General features: G+C 54.4%; 1 protein-coding gene across 4 annotated transcripts in view; it reads right to left on the bottom strand.

The window, feature by feature from the left end:
- RAB11FIP3 (RAB11 family interacting protein 3) overlaps positions 1-14,253 on the bottom strand; it is an 86,655-nt gene that overhangs the window by 10,128 nt on the left and 62,274 nt on the right. For 2 of the 4 annotated variants that reach the window (XM_082644097.1, XM_082644098.1), the window contains exons 4-7: positions 12,735-12,892; positions 8,626-8,775; positions 6,029-6,163; positions 2,800-2,835 (exon numbers count right to left, since the gene is read on the bottom strand). In XM_082644097.1, coding sequence (XP_082500223.1) covers positions 2,800-2,835; positions 6,029-6,163; positions 8,626-8,775; positions 12,735-12,892 — 479 coding nt within the window. The remainder of the gene's footprint in view (positions 1-2,799; positions 2,836-6,028; positions 6,164-8,625; positions 8,776-12,734; positions 12,893-14,253) is intronic. The other 2 variants (XM_082644100.1, XM_082644099.1) reach the window with 1 other exon arrangement.

Raw genomic sequence — 14,253 nt, forward strand, 5'->3', positions numbered from 1 at the left:
TCAGGGGAACAAAAAGGAAGGGCATCTTTATCCCTGTAGACCACAACCCCCAACTGTGCCCTGGGGGGTACGTATCAGCGCATTTCTGTGGATTTCACTCAATTCCCTGAGGGTGCTGAATCCCAAGGGCCAGGGGAGGACAGGCCATCAAGTTGCCATCTAATCACTCCTCTTAACATCCATGACCTTGACCTAAACATGAGCTCCTGATGCCACTCCTGGGGCAGGAAGCTTCCCACCCCAGATCCAGAGACCACCCTGAGGAGGGGCCAAAGCCTGGGGGCTGACACCCGATCCTGATCTCAGACCAGGGGTTCAGGCATTTTCCAAGGGCTGAATCTGGGGTTGGGGTGTGTGGCCACAGCATGTAGCCACCTTAGGGTAAGGCCAAGGTTCCTCCCATGGTGGGTGGGGAGATTGTTTATTTAAGCCCATCCTGGCTCAGGAGACCCACCAGGGGAAGGCGGGGGATGCCTGATCCACCCCAAAGGGAGTCAGGTCAAGCCTGGCCAGTGGACGGGACTGCACCCTAAATGTCACCCGACCCCAGACCTGCTGTCGCCCTGTGGGGTCCCCAGGCACACCGATCCCAGAGCCATCTGCACCCAGGCGAGCACACAGCTAGGTCAGAGGCCTGGGCTGAAACGCTACCACAAGAGTGAAATGACAGCAAGCATTTTGAGTTTCCTTGGAAGGCTGGTGGCAGTTCTAAGGGCAGAAGAGCAGCAGATTCAAGGTGCACGTGTGTGTGAGTGTGTGTGCACTGACTGCAGACGATGCCTGTTTGTAAACAACAAACACCTGCAGGCTGGCCTTTTTTATACCAAAGGGTATCTGCAAAGGAAGATGAATTCTCAGAGCAGCAGCCGCAGAGGCCAAAAGCCGAGGAGCTGGGCCCTGGTGGCGCCAGGTCCATTCACGTGCCTGGTGTGGGAGCTGGGAGGGCAGGTCAGCTTCCTTAGTCTCACCAGCTGCAGGCTGTTTGGGTAAAAGGTGGAGCAAGAAGGGAAGTAATGCTGAAACTATGATCAAAGCATGGTCTGGAATTACTAGGAGGCTCCCAAGACCCAGGTGATGGAGAGGGCAAGTGAGGAGGGTGGGCCTTTGGATTCACCTCTGCTTCCCCTGGACCTTCAGCCCTTAACATGATAGGAAAAGAAAAACAAGTGTTTTATGTTCTCAGGGACAGAAGCAGGAAAGTAGACAGCGCCAGAGATGAGATGTCCAGGGCGCCGGACGCTGGAGGAGAGCCCCGGCGGCTGGCACCTGAGGGGCAGCAGGGAGGAGCTCAGATGGGGGAGGGGCGGCGCCCACCAGGCGCCCGACTCAGGACTGCAGGCCTCCAAATGGGCTGCACCACAGCCTGTGAACTACCTGAAGGTCGGCAGCCAGGCAGGACCCCGCTCAGAGGGAGACCTCTAGCAAGAGAGACAGAACTCAAAGAAGGGTGGGGGAGCCAGAGCAGAGAGGCTGCCGTCAGGGGCTCCGGGGGCAGGGGCTCCGGAGGCCGGAGCTCCGGGGGTAGGAGCTCCAGGACCAGGAGGTGGGGTGGAGGGCTCTGCGGATCGCGCTCCAGAGAGGCCCGCAGAGCTCAGCGCAGGCACTTCCAGACTGGAACAACGCCTCTCACTCCACCCAGTGTAATTAACAGCGGCAAGGACGCACAAGATTCGTCCTGAAATGTCTGAGCTTCAGGGACAGGGAGAACATCTTTTAAAAGCTTCCAGAAGGGAAAAGCAGTCACAAAGAAAAACTAGCAAGCACTAGACTGTCCTGCAGCAGCATCAGGACTAGAGGATAATGAGCAACGCCTTCAAAATGGCTAAACGGAAACCACTTCTGATCTAGAATTCTACCCCAAGCCAAACCACAGGAGTAAAATGTCCAACAAGGGCTCAAAAATTTATTTCCTGGGCACGTCTTTTCTCAAGAAGCTACCAGAAGACGTGCTGGATAGAAAATGGAGATTAAAAAAAGGAAGAAGGGGCTCAGGGGGTGAGATGATCCAACACCTGAAACAGACACCAGGACCCGGCGTCAGGGAGACACACGGGGCCGCAGCCGTGCAGCCCACACAGCACGGGCGGAGAGGGTTAGGGCTCTGGGGGAACCATCCACGCAGCGGCAGGGCCAGGCAGTGGAGGCAGAAGACGACACAAATAAAAACATAAAGGCAATCACTGCCTCCAGGAGAAGCAACAACTCATCTTAGAAAGGAAACCCAGTAACACATCACATGGCTTCCTGTGAAGAACGCTGGCGTCTTACAAGCCTAGAGCAGGCCTGGCAGGAGGGGTGAACCCATGTGCTTTTAACCCTCACTGCAGGAAGCCAGCGGGCAGCTCCCAAAACTGAAAAATGAAGAAATGGTCACCAACGCTTGTTCTTTAGAAGCTCCTCCACCTCCTCCTCACCCTGGGGAGCCAGCAGGGGTGGAAAAGACACAGCCCTTGCAGGAGGTGGACCCAGACCCGGGCTGTGGCAGCAGGGCCCCCGCTGACCCTCCCCACCAGGTTAGCCTACAGCCCTCGCGTGGGGAAGACTCAACTGAACAGGAGGAAGGACAGAAGTTTTCACCACGGACCCCCAGCCACAAACCCAGGTCCAAATCTACTGCTTTGGAAATTCTTTTTACAACCCGTCCCCTCAAACTATTTTCAATCCCAAACCATGAGAAGTAACTTTCAGAAGTTTTTTTAAAAATACCTTGAAAATAGTATTTTCTAAACAAGTTTTTAAAGCACTGTGACCAGTGACACATTTCGGAAGAGCACCTCAGTGGGCACCCAGGGTTCCTACCTTGCCACCTTCTTGCTGGAGAGCCGCTTCGATGGACTGCAGAAATCAAAACAAACAGGAAAACGGTGTCAGAGAACAGACAGGGAGGATGGAGAGGAAGCAGGAAACTCAGGCGAAAGAGATATGGGGCGGGGGCGCGTCCGCAGGCATGCAGCACCCGCTCCCGAGGCCAGCTCCATGCACGGAAAGGCTCGCTCAGCAAAACATTCAGGGGCACGGGGACAATCTCGGGGGCCTGTCACCTAGTCCCAGCCCTCAAGGAAGTTTCAGATGGTGTCACAACCGGACCTCGGTTCAGGGGCTGGCCCCAGCGCCTGGACCCACAGGTGGCCACGCTGGGTTCGAGCCATCGGCACGTCCCAAGTGATTTTGGAGCCACACTGCCCTCCAAAGGCTCAGCCGTCAGAGGCTCCACACAAGGCGTGACACGGGCCCATGTGTACGGGAAAGCTCTGTCGTTGGTTTTAACTCTGGCACTGACATTTCACCCTCTACCAGCCCAGCTGCGCAGAGACTCGCAAAGCTTTCCTGCCGCCGTTTCAGGACAGGAAAGTCAGCCCCATGTCGCCTGCCTGACGTGATCACCTGCAGTGGCAAAAGGGCCAAGCTTACCGTACCCCTCGTTGTGCTTCCCAATTTAACTGCTAAACTATTAGCTTCAACCTATGAGGACAAGAACAGCATCACGGCCAGACAGACACACCCCGTCAGTTACCGTGACCCCCTCAAGCTGGGGCAGGAAACCCTGTCGGGGGAGACACGCTGTTCCCGTCACCAGCAACCGTACCCATTACCAATGCACTGCCTCTCCGCTCTGGGCTCATCCTGCCTACCAGCTCCTGGCCCCTGCGATGCTGCGTCGGCAGAGGGTGCTGGACAGGGACCCAGGAAAGGGCCTGCTTCCAGGTGCCCCTGCTGCCTGGGCAGCACCAGGGTTTGAACTTGGGCCCTGATCCCCACACTCCCGAATCCCACCTGGGCGGCTGCCCCTGACACCTCCCAGGCAGTTCCGTGGTGGGAGTCCCTCTGGTGAGACCCCTCTCAACGAACAGCTTTCCTGGCAGCCAGAGGGCGGACTTCAGCAAGTTCTAGAAGGTGAGGCTATGCCCTCTGCAGCCTGTGGGCGTGAGCCGCTGCTCCACCCTCACAGCTGCTGCCCCGTCTCCTCCTGAACTCTCCACCCAGCCAGTGCCACGTTACTCCAATCCCCCGTTACAATGGTCACTCTCTTTATTAAACTTTCCTATTCAAGTTACTGTGTGGTCCCCTCTTCTGACTGGGCCCTGACTGATGCTGTACATTTTAACACAAGTCTAATTTCATCCTGAAGCAACAGGAAAGGACAGACCACTGTCCAGTGTACTGTCCCCCTTCAGGGGCTGGCATCACTTGCACCTCTGGGTAAAGCAGACTTCTCAGTTTCTACAAAATGAACCGTTTTACAGAGGCTCCCAGGTATGTGGAAAATATGTATGTTCTGAGAGTCAATGGGTAGAAATTATATCAGACGTCAAAGCTGCTGTCTGAATATGGTTTGGACTAAATCACCTTTCACCAACCACAAAGCATGACCAAATATGTTTATTTTGAGGCAATTCCATGGAAACCAATGGGTAAGATTCACATCTCCTTAAGTGAGTGTGTAGGGGAAAGTTCCTGACTCATTATAATGAGGATTCTGATGGCATATTAGTCCCCTTGTTAGTGCCTGTCTTAGGGAACAGGTGGCTGAAACTGGACGTGAGACCCCCTGGACTTGCCGGCTGGACTCGGCCACATCCTGGTCTGTTCTCTGCCCCACAAAGCCTGGAAGAGGCGACTGTGGCCGCCCTGGGGCAGGTCCTCAATGTGGGAAAAGATCATTTCCACATCAAGAACGTTCGGAGGGTGAGAGCTGAGATACGGAGACGGCAGGTCCCCGCTCGGGAAGGACAAATGACCATCCCCACCAGGCTGAGCGGCCATCCTGGAGCGCTGATCCCTGGGCTGAACACGAGGGGTAAAGGGAGGCTGGCGGGTCTCTGGAATCCCCGGTCTCCCTGGAAGCCCCTCAAAGAGCACCTCCAGTTCTCCTCAGTGCTGCTGGCACCCCCAGCTCCCCTCTGAAGCTGCCAATCGGCCCTATCCCTCACCTGACCAGGTGCTGGCTGGACCCCGGCCCGAGCTCTGAGCTACACAAGTTCAGGAGGAAGGGCTGAACCAGCACCAGGGCACGACCAGCTGTCGGTCGCAGGGCCCACCAGGCAGACTGAGCGGCCGAGGCCAAGCCCCAAGGGCAGACGGCAGGCCTGGGAGGAAGTGTACATGCCAAAACCATTAGGATGGTTCACCTTCCATGCAACTCCCACCAGTCCAAGGCCCCTTCCTCCAGGAAGTTGCATGGGAGCCCACGGCACTGGTCGGCACATCCCACCCCTTCCTTGCTGCCCGCACGAGAGCGCCTGGCAGTCCCTCACTCCCTCCGCTGGGCTGGGGCTGTGGGGTGCGCCACACGAGGGCCCATCTCTCCTCCACACAACACACTAATCAGCAATCTGCCTAATGGACACGTCAGCATGTGCAAACCACCCAAAATGTTTCCTGCAGCTGGAGCCTGTGAGGCTGTGAGGAGCCAGGTGTCTCCTCCTAGAACTCTGACTGGGGGTGGGTACAGGGGGCGGAGAGGGAACCAGGAGATGAGGAGAGGGAGAGGCAAAGAGCAGCAGGCATGCTGGGCCCAGCGGCCTGTTCCGGGGACAGAGCAGCCAGTGACCCTGCCGCTGACAGAGGCTGCACAGCCTCCCGGAGACCAGCTCAGGGCAGGGCTCACCCCGATTCAAACTGACGCCCCTGAAAGCTGCTCACAAGTCTGCACCGAAGACCTACTCTCACTTAATATTTCCCAGTGCTGCTTCTTGTGACCCTCAACTTCAAACATCTTTTAGTAAAACGGAGAAAGCACATCTTTCTAAAAGCAGACTTTCTCCCACACGCTGGCTGTCCTCAGGCAGGGCAGAGGCAGGGGACTGGACCGTGGCATGCACACAGGGCACCAGACCAGGAACAGCACATGCAGGGCAGGGGCCGGAGAAGAGTCCGCTGTCCGCACGCCTGCCCGGCCTCTGGAGGAAGCCCCCGGAGTGGGCCGGGCACAGGGAGTGCACCTGGGCCAGGGCAGTGGGGGCAGCTGCGGGCAGGCAGAGTCTGCCTCCCCCGGGTCAGAGAGCAGGCCAGGCACCGCACAGGTTACCTATTCTTTTCAAGATCGTTCAGGCGAGCAGAAAGATCCTCAAGGCGGTTGATTTGTTTGTGGCACTGGCTACAGTAAAACTCAAAAGCCTCATCTGTGAGGATGCTGTGCAGCTTGGCGGCAAGCGGGTCAGCGCTGGAGGGACGAGAGGTGTGGCTTCAGGAGAGAGCAAGGATCGGGTGGCTGGACGGGGTGAGCTGTCAGGCGGATGCCGCGGAGGCCTCTGTCACCCTCGGCACCACCTCCGGGACCCGCAACACCCGGCGCAGCGGCTGGGGGCACCTTCCTGGTCAGGCGCTCAGAGGACACAGGCGCAGCCCCGCGGCTCGTTGTAAAAGAAGAACCCTGCTTTGCCAAGAAGTAAATGACTGGACACACTGCATCCTCCTTTGTCAGAAACAGGTCAGCGCGAGAGCAACGCACACGGCCGGGGGGGCGGCTTACTTTCTGTTCTGTAACCCTGTCAGTAACTGTCTAAGAACCACCAGAACCAAGAATTATGGGTGGATGACTTTCATTAAAAACTCATAATTCCGTTAGCCGCGCCACGACCTAATCTTAGTGGGCTTTCAGGGCAGTGGTAACGGCAGCCACGTCTTGCGGGTATTAGGACCCCAGGCTACAGAAAAGTTAAAGTGAGACATCAATCGTAGCGCAGAAGAAACCCTGCGGACATGGGATGAGGGACGGACACACGGAACAAATGGAGAGATCACCAAAATGGGAGACACATGCCCCCGCGGGGCCACAGCCCAGCCCTCGGGGCAGCACCACTTGGAGCGCGTCAGGCAGCCCTCCTGGCTTGGCCCCCGCCCAGGCCCTCTGCTGTTGGCACAGCTGGAGAGTTTCCAGAACTGGGGGCAGAAGGGAGAGGTGACTGACATGTGCAGGCTGTCCAACCAGGCCAGGGTCTCCCCGAGGGGCCGGCACATCCCCTGACCCGGATACGAGGGTGGGCGCTTTCTCCCAGGGCCTCCTGCAGCCCGAAGAGGCAGGAGAGCCGGGCAGGAGCCAGCTCCGTGAGCGAAGGTCCTGCCCTTTACATGCCACAGTTGAGTTTATTCAAAGCCGGAATTTTCCAGAGAGTTTGGGGATGTCAGGTGATTATAAGAAAATGAATCCGAAGAGCCATTTGTGATGTTAAACCTCCCTCAGAGGCCAGTCGAAGGGCATAAACTTTCAGCAAGAGGAATAAGGTCCAAGGACACCACAGATGATAACACCATGCAAGCAGACCTCAGAGATACTGCGGGTTCACCTGCAGCCCGTCGCAATAAAGTGAGTGTTGCAATAAAGTGAGTCATGCGAAGTTTTTGGTTTCCAGTGCATGTAAAAGTGACGTTTACACTGTACCGTAGTCCAATAAGTGTGTAAAAGTATCACATCTAAAAAAACAACGTAGGGAATTCCCTGGTGGTTAGGACTCTGTGCTTCCACTGCAGGGGACACGAGTTCGCCCTCTGATCGGGGAACTAAGATCCCGCAAGCCACACGGCACAGCCAAAAAATTAAAATATTAAAAATTGAAAAAGAAAAGAAAAAACCCATGTGCATGCATACCTTAACTAAAAAATACTTTATTCCTAAAAAATGCTCACCAGCATCTAGGCCTTCAGGGAGCTGTAATCTTTTTTTTTTTTTTTTCCTAAGTAGAAGGCTGCTCCCTGTTGGGGAGAGGAGCTCTTTCTATTTCTTTTTTTAAATTTATTTATTTATTTATTTATTTTTGCTGCATTGGGTCTTTGTTGCTGTGCGTGGGCTTTCTCTAGTTGTGGTGGCTTCTCTTGTTGCAGAGCATGGGCTCTAGGCACGCAGGCTTCAGTAGTTATGGCTCATGGGCTCTAGAGCGCAGGCTCAGTAGTTCTGGCGCACAAGCTTAGTTGTTCCGCGGCATGTGGGATCTTCCCGGACCAGGGCTTGAACCCGTGTCCCCTGTACTGGCAGGCGGATTCTTAACCACTGTGCCACCAGGGAAGTCCTGTAATCCTTTTGCAACAGTCACATCAAGGATTGCTGATCACAGGTTCCCACAACAAACAATTATAATGAGAGTCTGAAATATTGTTAGAATTACCATAATGAGACACAGAGACACGGTGCAAGCAATGGCTTTGGAAAAATGATGCAGGGCTTCCACAGGCCTTCAGTGAGTAAAAAACACAAAGGGAAGTGCAGGACAAGGTCCACCTGCACAGCAAGACTGATTGCTGAGCAGGGTGTCAACACTCACACACACACACTCACACACTCTCTCACACTCACACTGTCTCTCTCACACACACACACAGCCTCCCTCAAGCTCAATGCAAACCACAATGTGATCCACAAACAGCACTGTGAAACCCGTAAAGCCGAGTTTCCCAACCCCAGCTCTGTGCCCTGGGACTCGGCTGAGGCCCCATAAACGGGGAGTGACTGGGACCATAACCGATGAGAGGAACCACAGCCAACTGTTATCCCGATAGAAATCTTAAAATTTTGACTGTGGCATTGTTCAATTATATTACAGTGAATAAAACAAGTTCTCTGTGAACCAAAAGGGGACCCTCCCCCTTAACAGAACGTGAAGAAACAAGGCCCTGGTGCAGGGCTGTTACCTGGGGGTGAGGAAGACGGGGTCTCTGCAGCCGTGATCCCCGTTGCAGAGGGTCTCTGGGGACAGCTCCGCCTCACTGCCCTCACCATAGTCCTCGAAATGTTCCTCGCCTCCTATCACCGTGACGACCGACTGGCTGTGCAGGTGGGACCTGCAGAGGCAAACGAGTGTCAGCTGCTGACAGGGGCTGCGGGCACCCCAGAGCTGCGGGCGTAACCTGAGCCTCCAGCAGAAACGTGCGGTGACCACACGTGTGAGTTCGTGTTCTAACAGCCACACTAGGGAAGGTAAATGCGCAGGTGAAACTGACTTTAACAATGTATTTCACTTGGCCCAACATACCCAAAATCATCACTTCCAAAACAAGATCTTTATATTATCTATGTCCTTGTGTCATAGTAAGCCTTCGAATCTGGTGTTTGCTGCACCCTGGGCACATGGCAGGTGCTCCCCGCCCCAGGGCTGGGCCACCACCTCACCACGGACCCCCCCAACCCCTGAGATCCTGTGAGCAGGTGCAGGAGCTGCCCCTCAGAGGGGCAGGCCTGGTAGTCAGGAGGGGTCAGTCTCCGCCCACTGCCCAGACCCACAGTCGCACGACACGCAGCACAAGCTCCCCGAGGCACCTGACCCCAATGGTCTCGGGACGTCCGACTGCTCTCTGAAGAGCATGTCTGAGTCTGACTGCCGCCCGCCTGCTACCAGCCCTCACCTTCTCACACAGAGACAGGAAGAAATGATTCCTTCCGACAGACACCATTTCACACTAAGCTGCTTTCTGCTTCTGTAGATGAGCTGCTTCGTGGATCCACGTGCCCAGACCCCAGGAGAGGAAGCTGCCCCCAAAGTGAGAAGGACCATGCGCAGCCTTCACGGGCTGGACGTGGACGCTCGTGGGCGGCGAGGAGCCCAGCGCCTGTCCTCGTGTCAGAGGGGATGCGCACTTGGTGCTGGGGACCCGGGGCAGACCACGCAGCCGTCACGCACCGCATCGACAGAAAACGGGTGACTTTAGATTATAATTGGCAACCTCGCGGCAATTCAAGATTTTCTCATTTGACACCAACGTGACTTCAACGAATCCTGAGGGCAAGTCGCTGCTTAAGCAGCAAAACAGCCCAGAGCCTAGAAACTTCCAGAGAAAAACTAAGACCTCATAATGGTTTCCCAGATTTGACACTTCAACTTTGATTACTTGACCCAAATTGAATTTAAAAAACTTAGGGACTCCCCTGGTTGTGCAATGGTTAAGATTCCACGCTCCCAATACAGGGGGCCCAGGTTCAATCCCTGGTCAGGGAACTAGATCCCACATGCATGTCGCAACTAAGAGTCCACATGCCACAACTAAGGACCCCGTGAGCCACAACTAAGGAGCCCACGAGCCACAACTAAGATCCAGTGCAACCAAATAAATAAATAAATATTTAAAGAAATTTAAAAGAACTTACCTTATTACCTTAAAAAATACTGATCAGGGGCTTCCCTGGTGGCACAGTGGTTAAGAATCTGCCTGCCAATACAGGGGACATGGGTTCGAGCCCTGGTCTGGGAAGATTCCACATGCCGCGGAGCAACTAAGCCCAAGTGCCACAACTACTGAGCCTGCGCTCTAGAGCCTTTGAGCCACAGCTACTGAAGCCCGTGTGCCTAGAGCCCGTGCTCTGCGACAAGAGAAGCCACCACAATGAGAAGCCTGCGCACCGCAACGAAGAGTAGCCCACGCTCACCACAACTAGAGAAAGCCCGCACGCAGCAACAAGGACCCAATGCAGCCAATAAATAAATAAATAAATTCTTAAAAAAAAAAAAAAAAAGTACTGATCAGGAAGCTACAGCGAACGTGGCATCCCCAGCCCCATGCATTCTACCCTCACACCTCCCTCCTTGGTCACTGAAAGCCACTCTGGGCTCCCATCTCCACACGCTGGGCTTGGCCCCTGGTGGCCCTGGAAGGTGTTCCTCCAGTCCCAACAGAGCCCAAAGGCCAAACGTGCACGCACGACGCCCCCTTCCCCACCAGACGGTCACCGCACACCACAGCCATCAAGGAAAGACCCCAATAAATGGAGCAATAAACTATGTTCAAAGACTGGGAGACCCATAGGGACAAGATGTTGGTTCTGCCCAAATAATCTACAGATCCAGCAAAATCCCAACCCAAATCCCAGCAGGTACTTTTTTCCAGAGACTAACAAGCTGAATCTATATAAAATCCACATGGAAATGTGAAGGCCAAAGGTGCCAACGCAGCCTTATAGAGCGAGGCTGGAGGGTGCACATGGGGGGGGTTGAACGGCAGGACCGGCGGGCAACAAACCTGGAGCAGAAGGACTAAGCGGTGCTGACCTGCACAGGGCACACAGGGCCAAGCAGGGCGTCCAGCACAGCCCATGCACTCGGCCACCTTGTGGGGCAGTGAGGAAGGAGGGAGCTTCAAAACCGAGCCTGAGCCGATGGACATCTATACAGGAAAAATGACCCCTGCCTCGCACCATGCACAAAAACTCCCTTACGGGGAGATGAAAGAGCTGAAAACAAAGGCAAAACAACAAAGCTTTACAGAAAAGCAGAAGTAAACGTCACAGTGATGTGGAGTAAGCAGAGATCTCTGCAGCAGAACACAGACGTGCTAACCACAAAAGACAAACAGATACACTGGACTACAGTAGAATTAAAAACGTCTGTTCTCAGACACCCCAGGGAAGTGAGAAGATGACCTGCAGAGGGGGAAAAAGATGCCTGCAACACACCCAGGACAAAGGAGTCCCCTGAGACAGAGGAAGAGCTCCCACAATTGAAGACGGAGGAAAAGACGGCCCACGGGACCCGGGGAGGCCAGATCCACCCACCGCCTGTATCCGCAGAGGCAGCCGACGCAGAGCTGAGAAGCAGTGCTGGGACCATCGGGCCACGAGCCTGTTTACTATCTGGCCTCTACGGAAAAGCTTGCAGAGTCCTGCAATCAACAAAGGGGCGAAAGCCTGGAACAGGCACCGCACAGGAGAGGGTCTCCACGTGGGCAGCCAGTGCAAGAAAGGCACTGCCCCCGTCAGCACCTGGGAAACCCAAGTGAGGACCACCTGCTCTGCGCGTCCTCAGACAAGAGGCGTGAAGAAGCGGAGGATGCCAGGCGTTGCGAGAATGGAGAGCAGCTGGAACCCGCAGGCGGCTGGCAGGCAGGGAGCTACCAAACCCCACCTGTAAGTGTCTGACCTGCAGTAACCCTTACAGAGGAGCCTGTGCCCCAGGTGCGCCCTACGCCACCAAGGAACAATCCCGGCCACCAAAAGACGTGATGCTTACATGCAGCAGCTTTACTCATGAAACCAAAACTGTGAGCAAACCCAATGCCCCAATGCCCACTGACAGGAAATTAGGAAGCTGCGGGCATTCACACAGTGGAACACTCAATAATAACCAGAATAAACCACTCACAACGGTGCACACATACACGGATAAACCTCACAGCCACAATACCAAGTGGGAGAAGCCAGCTGGAGAAAGGATACACACTGTGTGATGACCCTTGAGTGAGGAACAAACCATGAGCCAGGGTACCAGGGAAGGAGCCAGTGACGGGGCGGGGGGGGTGGCGGGAGGGCTGGTGCCTGGGACAGGCACACCGTCTTCAATTAGGGAGGAAAAACAGAAGCTCTGCAGGGGCCAAACAAGAAATGAAACGAAATAAAAATAAGCAAAATTCCAGTTTCAAGGCCTCCTGGGGAGTCCAGGGCAGAACTGCCAGCCATCACCTGGGCCCACATGGGCCACCTGGCACCTGGCCTCTCTGAGCCGGCCCTTCCCCCTCACTGTCCTCAAAAGCGTGGAGTCAGGGTGCCATAAAGATGAAGACGTTTGAAGTGTGTCTCGCCCTGGGTCATAAGAATTGTGATGACAAAATCCAAAAGATTAAGCGAACGTTTTCTCCTAGGATTCCTATCTGTACAGAGGAGCACCTCCTGACGGAGGCTGCACGGTCAGCTGGGCACAGGCTCTTCCCAGGACCGCAGCCCTCTGCAGGCTCACACTCCCCTCTGGATCACCCAACATGAACCCCACCATGACCCCATCTGCCATCAGCCCCGGGCCATGTAGCTAGGAACAGACCTGCCCGGGAGCAGCAGCAGGGCGCCGTGGCCGGGCTCCTCCGTGGCGTCCAGGCATTCAGGGGGCACCAGGGTGCCTGTGTCCTCATCCGTGAAGGTCTCACACTCACTGTAGGTGCTCTCGGAGCCCATGTATGCACTGTCTGTCACCTCGTTGGCCTAGGAGAGAGAGCCAAGAGTCAGTCCCGGGGCCCGGGAAAGGACCCTGTGGAGGGGGAGCTTGCACATGGGAGATGTCCCTACTATACTTCTAAGCAGAAGCAGTAGGTTACAAAACACTTCAGTATTTTCAAAAATGAAAAACAGGCCCATGTTCAAGAGCAGAAAAAATGACTGGAGTGATTTTTAAACTCAGTTATAGAAATATGCCTAAAACGGACACAAAGTATCCCAACATCACAGGATACATGCCAGAACAGCCCGTTTTGTGGCTTTCCAGCACTGGAATGAATTCTACTCCAGGAACTAATGTTCAATAATGTAAGACTATGCCTTTTAAAAAGTCCCCATCATGCTTCCCTGGTGGCGCAGTGGTTGAGAATCCGCCTGCCGATGCAGGGGACACGGGTTCATGCCCCCGGTCTGGGAAGATCCCACATGCCGCAGAGCGGCTAGGCCTGTGAGCCATGGCAGCTGAGCCTGAGCATCCGGAGCCTGTGCTCCGCAGCAGGAGAGGCCACAACGGTGAGAGGCCCGCGTACTGCAAAAAAAAAATAAAAAATAAAAAATAAATAAATAAATAAATAAAAAGTCCCCATCAATATCTGCTCTGTACGTGCAAGCTATTGTTTTGAAATTCAATTACGTGGTCTAACCTCAAAATACGAACTCATCAATTATTTGACCAATTATGTTTGCTGGTTAAATGTCTACTTTCCCGGACTTCCCTGGTGGCACAGTGGTTAAGAATCCACCTGCCAATGCAGGGGACGCAGGTTCGATTCCTGGTCCGGGAAGATCCCACATGCCACAGAGCAGCTAAGCCCATGCGCCACAACTACTGAGCCTGCGGTCTAGAGCCCATGAGCCACAGCTACTGAGCCCACATGCCACAACTACTGAAGCCCACACGCCTAGAGCCCTCTCGTGCTCTGCAACAAAGAGAAGCCACCGCAATGAGAAGCCTGCGCACTGCAACGAGGAGTAGCCCCTGCTCTCTGCAACTAGAGAAAGCCCGCGCGCAGCAACGAAGACCCAACACAGCCAAAAATAAACTAATTAATTAATTAATTAATTTTAAAAAGGTCTACTTTCCCACTAAACACATCTTTGTTTTTACTCTTGTGGACCCAGTACCGAGCACAGGGCTGGGCGTACAGCAGACAGTAGATATTTGTGGATTGTCCAAATGAACTTAAAACTGAAGAACCATTAAACAGGCCATTTTCAATTTACAATCTCAGCTTTAACTGAAGTGCAACTTCATTGGTTAGGAGAAGTAGCCAACCTTTCATGCTCAAAAGAGTCTGAGGTTAACAATTTGCAAACAAGTAAGAATTCAGAGAAGCAACTGGAGACGG

This window comes from Mesoplodon mirus (assembly GCF_964341445.2).
Source record: "Mesoplodon mirus genome assembly, chromosome: 15".
Taxonomy (NCBI): Eukaryota; Metazoa; Chordata; class Mammalia; order Artiodactyla; family Ziphiidae; genus Mesoplodon; species Mesoplodon mirus.